Consider the following 22,400-nt stretch of genomic DNA (forward strand, 5'->3'; position numbering starts at 1 on the left):
GATATATCCACCTTCAATTAATTACTAGAATTTAGAAGGCATACTGTGAGTGTGATTGAAACTCGATCTTAACTTGGGTTTGCTGAATACGTATACGAATTAGATGATCTGTATCATCTACGACTCGATTAACTTTTAAACATTTAAAATATGCTCCAATGTACACTTTATTTTATTTTACAGTTTTTCAGTATTTACAATTAGAAGATATTTTTAAAGAAACACAATACTTTGTTGCAAAATGTGAAGAAAAATACAAAGACACTTGACAGAAAACTTGGTATTGATTGAAATGAGGAATGTGTCACGATTTCTAAAATATTGGTAGTGTTAGGCCGTAGAAACACGTCAACGATGATTTACAAATTTCTCAAGAAACTGTAAAAGCGCAATATAATAAGCATTAACAAAGCCGACAATCGGACAAATTTAAAGTTTGCAATGCAATGTTGCTCTTGATGGTTTCACAATATTTTACCATAATAGTTTTAAATTTTGGGACTCGTAATCAAACATGATTGATAACATCAAACACTAAGTCAAAGAAAGATAAATTTTATCGAATTAACTCGGAAAGAAAGCTGACAACCTGAATCAGTTCTCTAATTTTGAAATAGAAGGTTGCGATAGAAGTAACTAAGACAGGAGACAGATGGCAAAATAGAACTCAACAACAAAATAACAATGCAAATTAAACTGCAATTTAATCCCATAGTCAAACTTTCGTTGAATGTTGTACACTTCTCTGAAAGACAGATTCTGACTGCAAGGGTTTTTATTGAACCATGGCCGCAATCCCTGGTTTCATCGTGCAAATGTTTTCGAAATTTAGATGACGAGATAATGACGAAAATAATTAGATAACAAAAAAAGAATTCTACATTTTGTCCGAAAAAATGAGATTTCATCGATTAATTGCAGAACATTTTCAACTTTCCCTGATATCTATAATGAAATTACTGACAAATATCAAATATTAGTATGTTGCTTTGTATTTTCAAACGATAGAGAGTAATTGTTCACAAAAGATGAAATTCAATAACATTTGAACTTTACTCCTCAAATTTTGAACAGTATCTTAACCGGAAAAATTTCGGCGCTCCAGAAGTATGTGTACCAAAATGGAGATAACTGATTTTGTTCGCCTACTTTACATCAAGTTGGATAGAGGGACGGCAACCTATGGGCATATTCACTTGGCTAACACAGTCAGTCCCTAAACTCGTAATACTAAAGAACTAAAATGAGGAAATCCAAAAAAATATGGCCCAACCATAACCTGGTACACATACTACTGAAGTAACAAAATTTCAATACCAAAACTGTGTCGCTAAATATTTCATGTTCGAAGAGTAAAAATGTCAATTTCACTTTTTATTTGTAGCCCATGTTACAAGGTTGTCCGAGTTTTTAAATCTATTTAGAAGTGCTCTTTTGCAGAAATGCGTCATTATACTTGTTCAGTTTTCATATTGTTTTCCATTTTTGTCAATTTTCTTTTGTGGGCTTTCGGCTGCATGTTCGTGTTCTGAAGCACAATGATACGTCGAATAATGAACATTCAGGTAAAGTAAATATATTTATTACCATCATATTACAATACATCAAACTGCAATGGATGAAGCTAGTGCTAGGGTTAAACATTGGTAAGAAGTAATTTGAAAAATAGCATGAATAAATTGCCATGTTTAACAATGAAGCGATACTCAAATATATGCACAAGAAGGTCTAACGCAGCACCGGTTGCCTATTCGACTTTCACTAAAGTCTCCCCAGAAATTAAAAATATTTCGAAACATAGTTTATAACTGTGAAATTGCTATATATATATGTGAAATTTTGCCGGGTAATTTCAAAAATCATTTACGATTCCTTACTTCGGTTTATTACAAATTTTGCATACTTACTTGCATGAACCCTTTTTCTGAACCAAGCCAAAATATATTTAATAGGTGTGGGAGGAGCATAATACAACACAGGATTTATCATGCTATTGATTGGTATGATCATTAGCCCAACAGGAAGATAAGCGTCGTTTGGTATATCTATGCCTTCATGAAAAAATAAATGATTAAAACATTATTCATAATGTTCTGGCAGATAGAATATTTGTAATATATATTGCAGTTGTCATTGCAATCATCAAAGTAAATTTAAGGCTATGTCTCGCTTTGAAAACTTAACCTTGACTTACATAACCTAATTTATTTTTCTATTCATACGTATAACCAAAATTTTTATATAAATGGGTAATGCTATTAAGCTATATTTCCTCACAGTACATGGCCACAATTGAGTTTTCTAGCGGTATAGTTACCAGCAACTTGTAGAAATCCCATGATACAAATTGGCATCCAACACAACAAATCTGTTATGATGATCACGGTAACTTTTTTCTGCATGGATTTTGCCCTTTTCTTTAACTGTTGGTTGGTCAATGCTTTATTTTCTCGAGTTGAATTCCTGTCGGTAATATGAAAATTTTACACTTTTTATCCGATGAACACACTTTGAAAACCCAGTAACCAATTTGTTGTTCTTACTTATATATCACAAAATATCCAACTGAAATCACAAAAAAGGCCAAGAAATTGATGATGAGAAAGATTAGTGAATAACCCCATGCCATATCCTTTATTGGATTCGGAAAGAGTGTCGGGAGACAAACGGTATGAGTTGAGTAATATCCAAACTTCCGGTCAATATTGAATTTAGGATTTAGTCTTTTGAGCATAGTTTCCAATGCTGACCATGAGTCACTTAATCTGTTAAAAAACAAAAAGGTAAACATAATATTTCTAAATACTTTTATCAGTTAAAAAATTGTCTTACTTCAATGTATCATTATTTTCAGTTTGTATTGTTGAAATCCATTGATTTATTCCCCTTATTTCGTTTTTGTTGATTATTGAAAAAAATGGATTTTGACTCAACCTGAAATTGTAAACTATTTGTCATTATCAGCAAATATTTGCATAACATCAGTTTATCGCCTTCTGTAACCCTTGGTGGACATTGATTTGGATCTCAGTAAAAACAATTTTGTGGACTGAGTAGCCTAAGTTTGAAAAACCCTTTTTTACATGGTGATATACAGAAAAGTCAGATTCTTGATGAATGCCAATTCTTGTCAAGTCTATTATAGAATAACAGTAACAACAATAAAAATTTAAACAAAGAGCTTATCATGGTGGACAAAAAGTGTACACTTTCATTAGAAACTGATGTTCCGACGGAAAGAAAAAATCTACATTAAGAAATGCCGACCCATATGGAAATGACAAACAAATAATTCTATTAATAGAGTAACCAATACATAATACATATATGACAGAGAACATTTTATATTTGTTTTTACAATATTTAACAGAAAATTTTCTCATACCATACATTGTCCACAAAGTAGTCTTCAGTAACTGGCAACAACGGAATCAGGGCAATTGCAATAGCAAGAGTCCATGACAATACGATAATAGGACGGATTGTTCTGAGGCTAACTTCATTAAAAGGTCTGAAATATATATTCATATAAACGCACAGCAACAATACAATCAATTTTACTCTGTCATTTACCTCAGAACAGTATATACTCTAAATCCTGTAATGATTGTGAGAGTAAAAACTGAAGACTCTGTTCCAATCATAAGCAGAGTTCCAATAGCAGAACAGGTTTTTCCACTTCTCCATTCTATATCTTCTTTGCAATACTCACCTCGCATTGTTATACTCATTATGCATATGGAAAATGTGTAAACCTGAGTTAAATCATATGTTTTAAAAATGTTCAAATATGTAACTAAAATATTCAAGTTGATCTACCCCAACGAGAAAATCAGACGCTGACAGATTACAGATTTTAAAATGGTTCAGATATTTGACTAAAATATTTAAGTTGATCTACCCCAACGAGAAAATCAGACGCTGACAGATTACAAAGTAAGATTTTGTTGATCATAGCATTCTTTTTATCTTTCTTCGTCTTGAATAACTTGACTATAGAGAAAATAATCACGAACGCATTTCCTGTCAATGTGACGGTACCTGACAAAAAAGTATTTAATAACTGGCAAAGTTATGTTAAACGATAGATTGATATATAGGGTTCCATTATCTTTGAACCTATGTACATTTGCACCCAGGACAATTGCATATAAATACGTTTGCACCCATGGACATTTGCACGCATGAACAATTACATCAATACATTTTGCACCCACATACAGATTGCACCCATGAACATTTGCTGTCGTGGACATTCGCACCCATGAATATTTGCACCCATGAACATTTCCACCCACGTGCATTTGCACCCACATACATTTTTGCCCAAAGTCATTTGCACCCATAAACTTTTGCACCCACGAACATTTGAACAAATGTACATTTGCAACCACGGACATTTGCACCCGGTACATTTGCACCCGCGGACATTTGCACCCAGGTACTTTTGCACCCGCGTACATTTGCACGCAGGTACTTTTACACACGCGCCCATTTGCACCCACGAACATTCGAACAAATGTACATTTGCACCCACGAACATTTGCACCCGATACATTTGCACCCGCGGACATTTGCACCCAGGTACTTTTGCACCCGCGTACATTTGCACCCAGGTACTTTTACACACGCGCCCATTTGCACCCACGAACATTCGAACAAATGTACATTTGCACCCACGAACATTTGCACCCGATACATTTGCACCCGCGGACATTTGCACCCAGGTACTTTTGCACCCACGGACATTTGCTCCCGGTACATTTGCACCCGCGAACATTTCAACCCAGGTACTTTTGCACCCGCGTACATTTGCACCCAGGTACTTTTACACACGCGCACATTTACACAAATGAATATTTGAACAAATGTACATTTGCACCCACGGACATTTGCACCCTGTACATTTGCACACAGGTACTTTTGCACCCAGGTAGTTTTACACACGCGCACATTTGCACCCACGTACTTTTGTACCCGCGTACATTTACATCCGCTTTCAATTGCACCCACGAACATTTGCACCCACGGACATTTGAACAAATGTACACTTGCACCCACGGACATTTGCACCCGGTACATTTGCACACGCGGACATTTACACCCAGGTACTTTTGCACCCGCGTACATTTGCACCCAGATACTTTTACACACGCGCACATTTGCACCCACGTTCTTTTGAACCCGTGTACATTTGCACCCACGTACTTTTTAACCCGTTTACATTTGTACCCGCGGACATTTGCACCCAGGTACTTTTGCACCCAGGTAGTTTTACACACACGCCCATTTGCACCCACGTAATTTTGTACCCGCGTACATTTACATCCGCTTTCAATTGCACCCACGAACATTTGCACCCACGGACATTTGAACAAATGTACATTTGCACCCGCGGACATTTGCACCCGGTACATTTGCACCCGCGGACATTCACACCCCGGTACTTTTGCACCCACGGACATTTGCACCCGCGGACATTTGCACCCACGTACTTTTGAACCCGCGTACATTTGCACCCACGTACTTTTGAACCCGTGTACATTTGCACCCACGTGCTTTTGAACACGCGTACATTTGCACCCACGTACTTTTGAACCCGCGGATATTTGCACCCACGTACTTTTGAACCTGCGTACATTTGAACTCACGTACTTTTGAACCCGCGTACATTTGCACCCACGTACTTTTGAACCCGCGTACATTTACATCCGCTTACAATTGCACCCACGAACATTTGCACCCACGGATATTCGCATCTATTGACTGTAAAAGAGGTTATATTGCCATTTGCGCCGAAATAGCTACATACTTATGTTATGAATAGTAATGAAGACGAACTCACTGCAAACCCGATTACTTTCGATTTTCATCCATTAACACAGATCGAGGGAAACAACCCGCGTCTGTATAGACACCATTATGATGCAATAATACAAAGAGTAGGAAAGTGCTGTAAAGTAAACAACTTGTTACATATAAATCATAATTTCGTCGAGTCGGAGTTTCTCGCTCTCTAATTTTTCTTATCTATTCTCTTTCTTGAATCACCTCTCTCTTGTCTTGTACAATTGATTTAGCACTGACTTGATTAATTTATGTACAACCAGTTTCCTTCCCCATCGTCTGCTAACCACCGCACGTTCGACTACGTTTGCGTTATTTCATCGAAAGAAAAAAATGACCGATGAAACTAGGAAAGGATTGTAACTCGCAATGACAGTGAAAACGTAGCGACCCTCATCAAGAGTAAGGGCTACTTAAAACTTGTAATCCGTCTCCATTTCGAATATATATTTATAGTTGGTAATTAAAGTTTGTCTGAAACACGGTTATTCGCGATCATGACTATTGGTGCGTAAAAGATGTATGCGAGTGCAAATGTATGCGGGTGCAAATGTATAGAGTGTAAATGTCCGTGGGTGCAAATGTTCATAGGTGCAAATGTGTTCATGCGGTGCAAATGTACGTGGGAGCAAATGTACATGGGGTGCAAACGTCCATGGGTGAAAATGTTCGTGGATGCAAATGTACATGGGTGCAGATGTCCGCGGGTGTAATCAATATACGGGTGCTAAAATCTATGGGTGGAAATGTATGGGTGCAAATGTCGGTGGGTGTAAAGTATGAAGGTGCAAATGTCCAGGCTGCAGTTTGCGGGTGCAAATGTATGAATGCAAATGTACTGACGCCGATATATAGATGCCTTCTTGAGGAAGTTTATAAATTATTTCAGACAAAACATTAAGCAAGTTGTATTCACACCTATTTATTATCTTATTCTAGACATTCATTGAAATATTTATGTATTTTCCATATTTCACAGGTCTTAACCTAATTTATGACAAAGAATGTCGACGTACAGTTCAGAATCGATTTAAATTGGAGAGTACAGTCGACAGAAAGTAAATTGATGCAAAACGTCGCAGGAATTTACAAAGTTTTCAGCTTATATTTGAAAATTGCTATTTTGCAAATGCAAATTCACAAATTGGACATGATTGGTAACTTACTTTGGCTGATTGCCCCAGATAATTCGAACTACTTTTGAACTGATTCATGTATGAGCGTAACCGCGCTTCGTTCGAGAGACATTACAAAGATTATTACGTTTTAAATAATTCTGCTACCTATATGCTTTACATTATACATACATTAAGTAATCAAGAAATAACTTGTTTGGTTTGGTTGGTACAATTAGGTTTTATATATATAATATACACTAACTTGTCACCCATACAGTGGCAAGCACTAACTCATTCTTGATCATTGAATTAGTGTCAGAAAATGCACTGACAATGCATTCAGGAAGACATTCGTCTCTACCACTTTTACAATCTTGACTCCCGTCACATATCTGTAAAAATTTATATATTTGCAAAGCAATACTATTTTAGTTGTCACGTCTCTATCAGTATGTGAAGATCAAAAAAACTTGGGCATAACGCCAAATGTATATAACTCTATCGGGATCAAGCGATCCGACACCTATATTCCTTACTAAAATACCGTTAACGATTTTGATTTCAAATGGATTACGAATGGCATGACTTTTAAGATATTACAGAATAATCGCTTCTCAATCCAACGTTTGCCCTTTTACTAAGTTTGGGTTTATTGTCTGCTTGGTCAAATCTCATACTGCAAGAAATTGTGTCGTGTCAAAATATTTTTTCAGTTACTACCAATTCGTGGAACTCTTCCTCTCTAGCTATTTATTGTTTTAATGGCCTGATACACTTTATCTGCTGGCATCGCGAACGGGAAAATGAATATATATATGTCAATTACAAGTTACTAACCATCCATCAGCGCACTAATATATATATTTATTTTATAGTTGAGAGAATATTTAGAAGGAATATTATTGTTCCTCCGCCCACAGCTTGGGAACACATATTTTCTCTAAAATTCCCGCAAAATTCCTTTTTCGAATATATCTCATTTAGATTTCAGAGCTAATCTGAGTTATGTGAAAAGCATACCACAGTTTGTATTATAATATTTAAGAGTCAAAATGCAATCAAACCTCATTTTTAGAGATGAATTTAACATCTCCTGTGTCATTGCAGTAAAAGTGAGTTGTTTCATGGCAGTTCATTTCATCGCTAGAATCTTCACAGTCCTTTAATAGCCAACATATCAAAATAAAAGCACTTCATTTTTTCAATAAATATTTTTGATAACATTATTCGGAATTGTAACTACCACATGTTATAGTTGTACGTTGTGCAATTTATTACAGCTATGTGTCAGAAGCTAGGAATATGGAAGCGATCCAACTCTATAACCTCATGTTTTTTCGTGCGAATCATAAATTAAAATCCCGTTTGAGCAATCACTAACGAAGGCACTCACTACTGATTCGTTCGCGCATAAAAAACACTGACGTACCCGATTGGTACTAACCGTTCTATTCGCGAGAGTTTAGGTTACATCACAGTGGGTCCATTTTCACTACTCCGTGTACTTGATACTTGGTAAATGTCAGTGGCGGCGCGTGGTCATTTTAACAACAGGGGCAAGCTACTGCGGGACCAAGTCACCCCCATCTACGGGGACAGGATGAGCGCTGTAAGTTCTTCCATCATTTTATGAGTATAAAAACCATTCCATCGGTAACAACCAATCGGCAAAAGCGACAATTTTTAACGATAAGAAAGCGTCTTTAAAACGGGTCCAAGTCAAGGGATTAATAAATATAGACATAGTTTATTTTGAAACCTCTTTCAAAAGGAAAGGCAATATTTACCCAGATAAATACAATGACATATTAACAGAAACTTCGGGAAAGCAGACAAAACCTAAAACAAGGTTTAAAACGTTACTATGAAGAAAGGAAAGTTAAGGACATGCGTCGCTCACTCATAGATATATATGCTGCTAGACTTCTACTGCTTGAACATATATGCAACACGCCGCGGTTTCTTGGAAGCAAAATGCTCAATAACGCGCTGATTAAAGTCATGCATCCCAGAAATAACGTCTCTGTGAATGGATAAAACAGCCAAGGAATATAATCTATCTTGCTTCATTGTGTTTCTGAGATACGTTTTAATACTCTTCAGAGCGTGCTAAATGTTCGCTCTGCTTCGGCGGAAGAAATAGGAGTCGTCAAAATGATGTCCATAAATTTTACTGACGCCGCAAATGTAGTTACTAGAGTGTTATCTATGAGGAACCCATGGAGCGCGCAAGTTGATGTGATGTTCAAAGAAGTTTGATTGGTGTATATACATCGCAATTCATTTTCCAATTTACCCACGTTTATCATGGGGTTAAATTTGGAGACAGTAGCCAACAAATGAATGGGAAATTGACAGCAAATTTTGAAAAATTTTTGGGGTTCATCAAAGAGAACGCGGCAAGGTGTTCAGTCCGCAGACGATCGCCTATTTGATTCACCAGAATGTCACAGCATTCCTTTGCAGACAAAATCAAACGCTGCGTTGTTTGCCCGCGGCGTAAAGAAGCACTCCATGTGTCGTCGTATTTTATTGTTTCCCGGATACGAGATACAGCATCGCAGAGGTCTAAAATACACTGCACAGACGATCCATCCATTAGCCTTGACTGCAATGCGCCGTATAATACATCCACGTGATAGAATATTGTGGAGAAAAAATGAAAACTCACCATCTTCTAGCAGACGCTTCGGACACGCCCTGCACCACGCGTGATTGGAAGTTCCAACGTGTTGGTGCACAAGCTGGGAGACGGTGGCTACATATCTGGCGAAGGAGGTCAGAGCGCTTCGGCGAAACGGAAAAAATGAAGAAAACCCCGAAACATTTGCAAAAAATATACGGACGAGAGGGGTATCAAGACACATATTTTTAATAACGAGGTTAAATTGGTGTGCATAACAATGTAAAAAATGCGCATGAGGAAAATCTTCTTTTATATAAACTTGAACACCATGTTTCGACCCACTCATGACTGCCGCGCCGTCGTAAGTTTGAGCTATCAATTTTGACTTCGCGTTGTAAGGCTGTAACACTTCTTTCAGTACAGCCGATATCCCGCAAGCCGTGCGATCAACGATTGGTACAAAGCTGTGAAATCTCTCTGTAGGTTTACCATCTTTCACAAACCGAAAAATCACAGCCAGTTGGGAAACGCACTTGATGTCAGTTGTCTCGTCAGACTGAATCAAAATGAACTGGCAATTCTCAATTTCCAGAGCCAAATGTTGTAAATAAATTTTATACATTGAGTCGAGCAAATCATTTTGGATATCCTTAGATGTCCCTTTCGAAACAGTTGCGGCATCAAGATGATCTCTCAATACTGTATCTAGGGATGCGGTGTATTCCACCATATCCCAAAATACCTCTCGATTAGAAGAGCCAGCCCGTTCATCGTGCCCACGGAGGGACAGCTCGTGACAACCAATGAACTTCAAAACATCTATCAATCGACCGAGAACATGGCGGTTTTTCTCGACGTTTTGATTGTGCCGACGAATAGAAACCGCGCGTCCTTCATCCAACTGTGCTGCAATATTAACATTTCCGAATGTTCGGTATTTTACTGCATTGTCCAGATGCTCCATAGAAGATTGATGATCCCTGGCACGCTCAGAAAGATGTTTAAGATCTCTAAAACCAAATTTACACCGACGTGAGTCTCGGGCGGTAGCAAAAAGTAGGCAATAAAAACAAAAAAGAGCATTTTTGTCCTCGCTGTAACACAACCATTCGTGTTTTTTATACCAAGTTTCTGCGCAGAATGTACGCCGACGCTTTCCTCCGTCCTGGGATTGTTCCAGTGAACAATTTTTTGGTTGATCAGGCCCAAGACGTTGTACCTCTAATGTTTGTTCCAGCGGCAGCTGCGAAAACGGAGTGCGAAGTAGTGCATCAACCTTATTCATTATGAGGTCTAAGGCTAAGAAATGCGAAGCCGGAAAGAAGTGAGGAGCTCAAAAGGAATGTGGAAAATCGAAAGAAAATGGACTAAAGGTCTCTAACTGATTCAAATAGCGAAACAAGTGACAAAAACGAAGGCGAGGAAACTATCAACTCTTCAAGCAACCAACGAACGAGAAGGAATGCGTGAATATGTCAACACGTTGTTGTAAGAAACGTCGGCATTGTGTCGTCATAAATTCGGGGCTAGCCCCGATCGGCCCCGATGATTTAGTAAAAGAAACAGAAAACAAACGAGACAAACGCGGCGAGTGGCAGATAAAAGAGAGAATACGATATACAATGAGCAACCGGGGCAAAATCGGCGTCGCCCCGTCGACGTTCGGCGAAGGCTTTGCGAGCGAAAAATGAACCATGTCGGGAGAATATGGCTAGTGTAGACAGTCTGTGCAACCGATATTGTGGTATTTTTCGAATATTTTTTATTATACCGAAAAAACAACCGGGGCATTGTCCCGGTTGGCCCTATTGACGCGCCGCCACTGGTAAATGTATTGCTCAGAATGAGAGATCAAACAATAGATTTTGATGTTAAGCAATTTTTATCTCTGTTTTCAACCCAAACCTAATTGTAAATTTGAAATGGTCGACAATAAGACGTCTCAGAGCGATGCTAATTATAGATTTAAGCTGTGCGACGGACAAAACGATTTGGTGGATAAGAACTCAGATATCGACGTGATTTGTTAGCAAAAAAATTTTCCATCACAAAGTTAAAAGTGTAATTATCGTCTTTAAGACTTGATGTTAGCGTTTTTAAAGTTGCCGATATAACAAAACAAAATATTTGCAATTATCGTATTATTAACACAAACATATATTAGTCTCACATACTTTTTGAAGGTTGCAGACTTTGTGGTCAGGTACGTTTATTGGCTTATTCCCTTCGCAATAAAATCTTTGAAAATGAAAAAATAAAAATTTGAAAACTTTTTTTATTAAAGAGAGTTTTGTGGACGAAAAAATGACAAGTTGAAATCAACCTATTTGTTCTGATCTCATGAAACAGTATGAGAAGTATACATCTTACCAAGGTTTTATTATTTTTAATAATATTTTTATTCATTAATAGTCATTTTATTATTATTTTTGGTATGATTTTGGGTCTTCCAATTCGAAACTCTCTTATCTATATTCAATTTGTGGTATATTAAAGTGTGCTAAGTACATCAGATCATCTCAGGTAGAGAAAAAAATAAAAATACCATATTTGAAAAAAATATTATCATGTTCGATTGATTAAACTCAAATTGCTAATTCTAAATTCATAAAATTAATGTTCAAAAATAGACTCAATTACTAGGTGCTAGTTTTACTTCATAATATAACGTGAATCAAACGCTCAATATTTTATTTTATTTCAAATTTAATTTGATGTTACTAACAAGAGCGCTATGCTCAAATATATGGACACGTGGCGCCACCCAATGGCAATATATTTGATGACGTCATAGCGGGGAAAAAAGTGATACCCTTCTGGAGAAAGAATTTCAAAGCAATTGGTCCAGTATTCGAAGAGAAAAGCGATTTTTTAAAAATGATGGAGACAAATAACAATAACAACAAAATTTTGAAACGATCGTTATGTCCACTAAACGTGTCCAATAAACAGAACACGGGAATCGAAAAACAAAACGTTGGCGCGAGTACATTGATGAGATTGGTCGTCCTCGCATGAAACGCCATACGATGCGGAAATAGTTATTAATTCTTCAATACATATAAGTTTGTGACATACGCCAGAAAGCAATTTAGAAATACCTTACCTTCGTGGACATTTGATTTCTTCTTCTCCTCCTTCGCAATCAGCTATTCCGTCACATATCTTCCAGGCTGGAATTCTCGATTTGCTTGAACATTGATAATACCCTCCAAATAAATAGTGTTTGCAGAAGTCGGGCATGTGGCAATTTTGACATTCCTCGCGGTAAAACTCTCTGCATTCTATAATTCCATCGCACTTTGTTGCAATTGGTTCTGAAAGGTTTTAAATTATAGAATTTTAGTCAGTATGTACAAATAACAAAAATGTTGAGAAATATATATGACCATCAGAAGTAATGAAAGTTTGGCAGGTTTGTTTGCAAAGAAAGTTCACAAACATTTCAAATTTTTTCAATGGTAAATTACACAAATATTTTCAATGTTTCCTGGTAAATAACAAAAGGTGTAATTTTCTTTATCCAGAATATCTATCATTATCTACTGTTTTTTCATCACATAAACAATTTTCTTTCCGATAAATTTGCTATAATTCTCAAATTAAGATCTGGGTTACTTTAATGATGAACTGAATTTTTTAGCAGCAAGATATAGTTCAGTTTTAACAAAAATACGTGTTTTCCGTTGGAATCGAACAGACTGTTTTAAGAAGCTAAATCCCATAAACAACAAAAAATATTGAACTAAAGTACTATTGATAGAGTTAAAATTATGGTCGTGAACTGAGCCGCTATATATTCTATGAAATTGTAAAACATACCGGTTGGTAATCCACAACGGACGTTACATTTTTCTGCTGTCTGATCCCACGAGTCATCTGTGTTGTAAAATATTGTAAAATATTTGAAAGAGTGAGAAATCCAAATCTATTGCAAAATATCTGATTAACTATGATAGACCAAATAATAGAAAACAAATAAAATATTTTCAACAGTATTTTTGAGGTAAATATTACATAAAAATATTACTAGATCTGATAAAAATTCGCGTTACCCGGACAACTCGTCTCTGGGCAAAACTTTTCGTCAATTGCTCCCATGCAGTTTGGTCTGAAATAAAATTATGTTAAATTTTATTCAAAGTCAATATGCGAATAAATATTTTAGAATGGGTAAAAGGGCAATGTTAGCGTACAGCCTGATAAAACATTCCATAGAATATGGTCGTTTTAGGTGTAGATTGGGCTCAAAATCAATTCCAAATAAAAATAATAGATTTATTTTGAAGCAACTTACATTTTATCGCAAACTGTTTCATTGTTGTTTGCTTCCGTGACATTACATGAGAAGTACGGTGTCTCACCTTGTTGCCCTTTATTCAGAAGCAAAATTTTTAGTCTTTTTCTAGGATAATTGTTTCCAAAAATCAAGTAATTGCAGAAATAAATCTCACCCCAAACAACGTGTTTGCAGATGTCTATGACACCTTTTCGTTTGCATAAACATTCGTCTGATAAATCTGGACAGTCTATGATACCGTCACACAGTTTTCCGTAAGGAATTATTTCTTTAGATTGGAAACAGCGAAAGCACTCTTCTTCATGAAAGACTGCGAGTTATTATATTATTTTGTTAGCTGCTTAATTTTGAAAAATCCTTTTAATTGGTGATAATTATATACAGTATTTGCTTTGTGGGCAGTTTATAAATTACTAATTCATATTAAATTCAACAAATTTAGAAAATGAGGTTAGACGTTTAAATGAAATTTTCTTTAGAAACTTTTACACTCTTCTGAATCAGTTAAACAGTTAAACATTTTTTTTATGTTCCTCATTTTAGCAAAATACTTCAAGTTTCAGAAACAGTAAGAGACTGTGCCACTTTTTATCCAATTCTCCAATTCAACTTTGTAATACAATAAGAATTAATATAGGTAAAATCGACATATTATTAACGAAAATCCTTTTTTTAAAAATATCGTTGAGATATGTGACAAGATAATATTTATATTTTATTCTTTGTATCCTTTTTTATATTTTAAAAATGAAAGTAACTAAATGAAATACCAGCAAATCCATTTGAGAAAACATTCCGTTCATTTTTTGTTCTACAAGACCTTACTTATTAAAATATATGTGTATATCTGTTCTGATTGTTTGTATTTTATTTTACTTATATTTACAAATGAACTTACTTCTATTTAGTATGGGTTTATTTCCATCGCAAAAGCATTCATCGACTCCTGTAATAACGAAAATAAAGGGGAAATAGAAACATATACTGAAATATTGTATCATTACAAACTTTTTAAAAAGACAAAAAACAAAAAAAATTATTGATATATTTTGAATTTTGGAAACGCTTCCTAATTTTGCCAAAGAATAGTTTTGCAAATATTCTAAAACATCAGTTTGTGAGAAATTTAGATAATTTTAAAATTATACTGCCAACAACATTTGTTGGACGAAAGATAAATACCCAACATAGAGGTTGTTGATACTTTTAAAATAATGAAATAAGTTGCTAATCACCTTAAGCTTCTACTGCCATTTTCTAAGAACTAAGTCAAGTTTAAGAAATGCTTGTATAATAGTCAAACATATTCCAGGTTCTAAATGCTACCATCCAATAAACATGCTCGAATTGAAAATAATATCTTGTAAATGATTTAATCATTCTGAATAAAACCAATGTATGGTAATCGTAAATAAATGAAAAACTCTGTTATACAAAATTCTGATACTAAAGCATGAGATTATACCACAACAGTTTCTCAGTTTATTCAAAAACAAGTTTAAATAATGAATTACCTCCCGAACAATGTGGAAACGAATCACGTATAAATTCCGCCGGTAGTGGACACTTTCGATTCATTCGTAGAGCGTCCATACCAGAACATAGCATATCTCCCTCTTGTCGTTTTCGATCGAAGTTAGGCTCGGAAGGATATGGGTCGTTGTTACTTAAAACAAGGAAGCAGTGATCATATATGTGGACTCTAGAGTCGTACGTTGTTTCCGGTACCACGCTTGGTATAACAATCTGGAGACGGTTATTCGTGGCGGAATAAAAACTGTTCCATCAATATAAATCAAACAGTTGAATTAGAGGTGAAATATCGTATCCCAGAGATCTCGAAAGCAATTTGAAATTGAATGAAAGTTATAGAAGAAGTGTAAATTTGAGATCGATAGGTTCATTAGTTGAGATAATACGATTTATAAAAACAACCGCAACAGAATCAACCAACCCCAACAGCAACAAGAATTTACCCAAGTGAACAATTCGTCTACTTTGAGTCGAACAAAATGATTGTAGACAATCGGATTCAATGAGGGTAGAATATGGAAGCATCATTTTACAATCGTATTTATTAGACAGTTGACCAAGATGCAAAAGTATCGACACAAGGCTTTGAATATACAACAATAAAGATAAGTTTATGAGTAAAACGGTTGTTCATAGAATACTAAGTGGCAAACCCCGATTGGGATCTCATGCTTTCTTACAAATGTGAGCAAGATAACATACATGTAGACTATTGTGAGGCATCAAATTTCTGCTCTGAATTATTCTACACATGCATTGCTATACTTGCGTAATACGATGAGTCTAAGACCCACATGATTGGTTGTACAAAATTATACCATATTTCTATAATTAGTAATTCACTCACATACAAAGAATTCCTTGAGTGCAAAAGTTAATCTTTTGGCAATAAAGATATGGATAATGGCAAAGTATTTCATCACTTCGACAAAATGGATCTGAAACACAAATCAGATAACGGACTTATTTTAGCTATGGCAGTAATAACTTCACAGAGTGGCCGAGAACAATATTCACGAAAAAGCCATACTGCATATTGCATTTTTGCTTTTCATTTAAATTCAATTCATCATTTTTTTTTCGTACTCGAAATTTTGTGATTGGTTCTACGTTTTATCTTACTGGGAGTGGAGATTAAAAATTATAATGTATATATATGAAAAGCATAAGTGGTATATTTACCACCTCTGTTTTTAAATTAGAGCTGAATTAATCTATCTATTTTTTGCTTTATAAATAATGTCAAAGAAAAGTAAAAAAAAATGCACCTAAGAGTTGTTGAATTATATATTTTCGTTTATTAAAGTTATATGAATAATGCTTGGAACAAATAGTTTAACAAAAAATTGAAAAATCCGATGATATCGCATACCAAAGTAGCATCGAATTATGTGATATCTAACATTGGCAAAAAACTTTAATGATAAATGATTATTTATTAAAAAATTTATGGAATAAAACTATAGTCAGTCTGAAAAAAAAAATTCGTTTTGAAATTGAACTGCTTGGGTTTCACAGACCCGTCTTTGTCACGGGCAAACCGTCAAATACTATATACGTGATGTTTATCGTTTTCACTTGCTTCGCAAAGAGAGGAGGCTTTATGGGCTTGACTTTCGGGAAGATAGCAGAAACCATGTGAAACGGATCGGCATAAATGTCCAGTTTTTTCGTCCATGAACCGCCGGAAGTCTTTGTCGCTGTTGTCCCTAGACACAAGACATTCAATAGCGCTTGGTATTTATGTGAATTATGAACTCATATAATGAGAAGATGTATCAACAGCTCTAGGATTATACACAAACATTTTTATGTAAAGTTTATAGGTATGTAAACTATATTCATATGGAAATTGTATTTTCAACTGACTTGCAATGGCGGGTGATGCGAAAATCATCGGTATCGCAATACGATTCACGTGGTACACACCCTGATCCGTCTGTACATTTGAATTCGTCGTTGTAACATTCAGCATCTACAAATGAATGTGGAAAAGTTGAATTTATATCAACGAAAAAGTTATTATTATTGTTTAATGATGTTTATGACTGGCGATGTTTTATGCACCTGGATTATGATATGCTGCTTCTAATGCTTCTACCCGTTGCGGGGACGTATTTATGACAAAATATATAATTCCGGGGTTTGTTATAAAATGTTGGGGACTTTTTTCTTCAAAATACCATATTTGCAAATACAGAATAACATTTAATGTTCATTCTCGAGTACGAAACAGGTTATATTTTGTTAGGAGTGGCGCCACGTCTAACTAAAATTAAGGATGAAACACTTTATATTTTTTAAATAAACAAATTACTTCTACCTTTTAAACAAACTGCTGATTGCAAGTGTTTGAGATTTTCAGGTAACATACAAACAAACCCGTCTCTGCGACAAGGAATTCCAGATTGGTCAAGACTCAAGTTGCGTCGTATCTCATCAATGCCATCTCTATGGAAAAAGAATAGCGTTGAATATTATAGTGACACAAAGTAGATCAATGGATCGTTTTGCTAAATTGTTGTTGTTGTTTTTGTTGTTAGTACTCTTCTTGGTATTTCTCAATCCTCATATAGCTTGAAGACCTGATTAATTTTATTTTTTCGCTGTGACTCAAAGTGTGTAAGATCTTTTTTATGACATTTTTCGGCGTAAAATAACTTTAGTGTCTATGTGTCATTGTAGTAAGGTGAAGGGGTGAAGCTTGCATACCGGTATTCGGCCCATTATTACCGGTATTCAAATTAAAAATAGATATGAACAATCTTGTTATGGGGTTACTATGTTCATACTAATGATTCATGATGAACTAATTGCAGTGACATTTGAAGAATTTCTTGCTATGTTTAACGAACATTTGTTACGATTGAAATGTACTGATGTAGAACAAATGAAACCATCAATATATTATACAAACTAACTTACTCGCAGTCAATTCCTCCATCGCAAAAAGAAGAAATAGGAAGCTTGAGGGTTCCGCAATCAAATTCTAAATTATAAATATGAAAATAAAAGCAGGGTTTTTACGCTCAAAATAAGCCCCAAAAGTTGGTATACAATTTTTCACTGAGAATAGATGCAAGTAATATACGTACTGAAACAAGAGTTACCAACACGAATATTGTGCATTTTATAAATCAAATTAAACTTTTTTTGAATAGGGTATTGAAAATATATAAAATAAAATGCTATCAACCGTCAGAGATTTTATGTTTTGCATCCTTCTTCCGTTGGAAACCGTTTAAGGCGGTAGGTTAAGGAGACAATATCAAGCCTATCAAATTAACATTTCAGTCATAAGTGGCATTGTTATGTTATTGTCATTTTTATTCTAACCTTGGTATTTCGAGCCGAAATGAGAAATTCAAATAGAAATTGAAGAATAAAAAGCAATGTCAGCATGTAAGATTCATCTGTACAAAACTCGTTTGCTAAACTTCATTTAAAGTTACCAATTCACTGAAACGGCCAAAATAATATATTTCCAACACATCGTAGTAAACATTTTATGTTATTAAATCTGATTGATTAAATTACATCGATGATAATATATGGAGTAATATATGTACAAATTGACATTAAATCAATTTATGTTTTGTTTCAAATTCTTTTTCTACATTTATTTCGGATTTATAATTTCAAAACAACGAGTTCCGTATGATGACATTTCATCATTAAGATGCACGAAGTTGCAGTGCTGAGCTCGGCCAATCTAACTGATTAGGGAAGACTTTTTTTTTCAAAAAATACAGGTTTCCCAAACTTTTTTGATTCTTAAGTGCCTGATCATATTTGAAAAAATAAAAGCACGATATTATAAGTGACAATAGAACATGCAAGCATATATTTGACAATTAATATTCTATAAAATATGTTGAATTTTGTCTGAAAGTGATGCACAATTTCAGCAATATTATATTAACACTAACCTGCGTTTATTTGAATCATGCATAGAAGTATAGCAAATGGGATTGTCCATTGTTCAGCTCCGTATCCCTTAATGTTTGAATCTTTCATTTTATAGAAAGTATTGAACAGAATTATGTATTTCTAATAAATGTCGGTTTTATCTGATATTTGCAAATACTAATATATTTTTATTTAAAAAATAATATATATATATATATATATATATAATTATTAATCTTTGTTTGTACATTGATCTTTTATCACTCTATAATTTTATTGTTTATTGCGTATTTCAATAACCTAATAATTCGAATCTAGTGATTACTGATTGTTTTTGTAAACTGATATATTCAAAATTAAATTCAAATAATTTTAACTTTTAAAAGTAGACGTTTGCTTCTGTGACATTTTTCTTCACTATTAGTTAAGCGAAGGCTAAAATCCTGTAGTGTAAATGAAGCTAATAAACGTAACCTTTAAAAATTTTTTTATTTTTTTATCAAACTTATCCGAATTTTATTGTGTATTGTAAGTAATACGCAAATAAACAAACTGCTCTGCACGAACAAATATACGCGAGATGCTTTTCTGACAACACATGCATATTTACTATATATATATACTAGAGTTTGATATTCCACAGGAATAAAAATCTCGTTAATATCAATTTTCTATTTGTGTAACAAACAACCATTCTACATACATGTTCCTCCTTCACCTCTACTCATCTTATTCTTTTCAAGATTGTTACGATGATGATAAATTCTCAACTAGACTATGCATGTTGCGGGTTCCTTCCATTCATATCTGTATCTAGTGGTAGAAATTCAAATCGAAAGTTGATATAACAATGCACGCAATTCCCGTGTTAATAAGACAGTTGAAATGACGGAAATAATGATACAAAATTGAGCAAAATATGTTATACGTATCTGTTAAGTATCTAATAATTTGACATATTTTCGCTATAGTGTTTTTGAGACATTATTTCACGACGGGATTTTGGCCATAACTATAATAGTATAATGCCATTACTAAGTAAACATAACAAACTGGTACGTTCACTTTCTTATAAAGTTTATAAGAAAGTGAATAAAACAAAAATTTAGTGCATGCAATCTCGTAACACACAACAAAACAAATATGTATAACCCTAACCTGGTACAAACGCTGGGGAAGTACCGCAAAATAATTATATCTTTGATAGACGTTGCCGTTTCGGCAAAAAATCGGAACTTTGAAGAAACGTTTCAAAACATTGGACCGGTTCGGAAAACAACTTGTTCTTGGTTTTATTTATTGCATGACGTTTATTTTAAGTTAAAGTGTTTCTCGTATATATGAGTAGAATATTTATATAATTTGGTACTCCCGTAGTGTGTTTACCAGCAGGTTAGCGATAGGTCAAATTTTATTCCGATTTTCCTTATTTTAATTTATCACGAATTCGGGGACTGTCAGTGTTAGCAAAGTGAATATACTCCTACCCATAGGTTTCAGTTCTATTACCTAACGTGATGTAGCGTCGCATTTGTCTAGTGCAAGTATCACCAACCTTTTCGAAGCCGAGGGCTACTTTCTGATTACAGCTTGAGCCGCGGGCTACCAATTCAATGTACACTTCTAAAAAATCGCGGCTGTGTGGCCATCGTTAGTGTGCTAAGCGTTAGGTTCCCAGGCTAGAATTCCACGTGAGGATAGTTATGTGCGAGAGGATTGCTGGACCCCTTACCGCAGTTGGGATGGCTTCCTTCGCCATTAAGTTCATGCTTACGAAAACAAATACTTAGCTAATCCCATACCCGACATGAAATGGTAACCGGACGAGAGGCCCTGGTTCGCTATATGATTAAGCCGTCTTATGGGCTATCTTCTCCCCCGGGATAAATATGTGATTCCCATCCTATTCTGAGTTTATGTCAAAAATGTTGATTCACAAAGATAGGTTGAACGAAACAATGGTCTCGTAAAATAGTATTGCTGTATGATTTGAATCGCGAGCTGTTCTGCCCGTACTGCGCTGACCAGTGGATAGTGAGTGGGTAGATTTCATGACAAGACGTGAAATACATTTTCGCTTTGCCGTCGCTACAATCGCCCCAAAAATGAGACACGTGCAGGCAGTTATCATGGTGGTAAAAATATATCCACCCCCATTCATTATGAAAATGGTGGGTTTTTCATCGTTTTTCTGCCATTTTTCTTTGGAATCAATAATTATATTATTGCTGCTCCACAAAACAACGGACAAGAAAAAGCGCGGGTTCGTGGTAAGTTATATCAGTGTGATGTCATAATTGGAAGAGTGATAATTGACCCGTCACATTACTGAAGTCAAATAAAAATCAGGTTGATGGCTACAATATTTAATATAGTGCCATACAAGAATAACAGGACAATATTTAACTGATGTAGCTTACTCATAAGCGCCGTTATTAAGCTTAGTTTGGAACAGACCTCCGGGAGACTCATATGGTCTTTAAGGGCGACTTCACCCATACCCGGCGTGAGTAGCCTAATTCAGTCATAAAAAATGTGTAAAAATGTATCACCCATACCCGGCAAACTAGCCTAATTCAGTCATAAAAAATGTGTAAAAATGTATCACCCATACCCGGCAAACTATCCCAGTCCACACGTGAAAAATAAACGTAGTTTTGGTTTGCAGGTAATCTTTAATCTTTTTATAGTGGGTGACCACCAATGTTGTCACAAAGAGGGTATAAAAATAAAGCATTTTGATCTGCACATGACGTTGCGGTTTTTAATAAAAAAATGTTAGAAATTAACAAATTGAAGTGAGTGATTGTTTAAATGTGTAATTTGGCGTAAACGTAGAAAGTACTATGACCTATAAAATGAGTGTGAAGCTAGTTTAGCAACCACGAATTTCTGAGATCAATCAAGCCCTTTGCCACGATAAAATAAAACGGCATTCGCACGTGAAACTGCCGACATCTCTCAAGCCTCTTGAATTCTTCTAGTTCCTTCATTCATTTTGGTTTCTTCTAGCTTTGCTCAAATTTCATCCACGACACCTGAAATAAAAATGAAGACATATTATTCA

The 22,400-nt window shown here is 35.1% G+C and overlaps 3 protein-coding genes across 6 annotated transcripts in view; 1 reads left to right on the plus strand and 2 right to left on the minus strand.

The window, feature by feature from the left end:
- LOC120337787 (uncharacterized) overlaps window positions 1-22,400 on the plus strand; it is a 90,975-nt gene that overhangs the window by 2,272 nt on the left and 66,303 nt on the right. Inside the window, exon 3 of one of the 2 annotated variants that reach the window (XM_078116873.1) lies at window positions 184-1,456. The exons of the other annotated variant lie outside the window; for it this stretch is intronic. The gene's annotated coding sequence lies outside the window, so the exon portion shown is untranslated. Of the gene's footprint in view, window positions 1-183; window positions 1,457-22,400 lie in introns of those variants that run through there. 2 annotated transcript variants of the gene reach the window in all.
- Window positions 975-6,046, minus strand: LOC120337986 (relaxin receptor 1-like). 3 transcript variants are annotated; one of them, XM_078116856.1, is made up of 8 exons: window positions 5,846-6,046; window positions 3,574-4,041; window positions 3,386-3,511; window positions 2,833-2,934; window positions 2,544-2,765; window positions 2,318-2,463; window positions 1,908-2,051; window positions 975-1,528 (listed from the first exon to the last, which is right to left on the minus strand). In XM_078116856.1, the coding sequence occupies exons 2-8, from the start codon at window positions 3,729-3,731 to the stop codon at window positions 1,461-1,463; spliced, it is 966 nt and encodes a 321-aa protein (XP_077972982.1). In that variant the 5' UTR covers window positions 3,732-4,041; window positions 5,846-6,046; the 3' UTR covers window positions 975-1,460. The 3 variants fall into 3 exon arrangements, with proteins under 3 accessions (XP_077972982.1, XP_077972984.1, XP_077972983.1); XM_078116858.1 differs by lacking the exon at window positions 2,544-2,765; XM_078116857.1 differs by lacking the exon at window positions 5,846-6,046 and having other exon boundaries at window positions 3,574-4,571.
- Window positions 7,223-12,834, minus strand: LOC120337130 (uncharacterized). The gene is made up of 4 exons (XM_039404851.2): window positions 12,698-12,834; window positions 11,766-11,829; window positions 8,030-8,125; window positions 7,223-7,357 (listed from the first exon to the last, which is right to left on the minus strand). Exons 1-4 carry the CDS (start codon window positions 12,832-12,834, stop codon window positions 7,223-7,225), a joined length of 432 nt encoding a protein of 143 aa, XP_039260785.2.

Source organism: Styela clava, chromosome 10 (genome assembly GCF_964204865.1).
Source record: "Styela clava chromosome 10, kaStyClav1.hap1.2, whole genome shotgun sequence".
NCBI lineage: Eukaryota > Metazoa > Chordata > Ascidiacea > Stolidobranchia > Styelidae > Styela > Styela clava.

Bases quoted from the DNA above. Each gene is read 5' to 3' on its own strand.
- LOC120337986 (XM_078116856.1), bottom strand. From the start codon at position 3,731: ATGAGTATAACAATGCGAGGTGAGTATTGCAAAGAAGATATAGAATGG. The intron at 2,052-2,317 runs GTAACTATACCG...TTTTTCATGAAG, and splicing joins GGGATTTCTACAAGTTGCTG to GCATAGATATACCAAACGAC. The intron at 1,529-1,907 runs GTAAGTATGCAA...ATTGTGCTTCAG, and splicing joins CAGAAAAAGGGTTCATGCAA to AACACGAACATGCAGCCGAA.
- LOC120337130 (XM_039404851.2), bottom strand. From the start codon at position 12,834: ATGCCCGACTTCTGCAAACACTATTTATTTGGAGGGTATTATCAATGT. The intron at 11,830-12,697 runs GTAAGGTATTTC...TCATTTTCAAAG, and splicing joins GAAATCAAATGTCCACGAAG to ATTTTATTGCGAAGGGAATA. The intron at 8,126-11,765 runs GTATGTGAGACT...TGGCTATTAAAG, and splicing joins AAGTCTGCAACCTTCAAAAA to GACTGTGAAGATTCTAGCGA.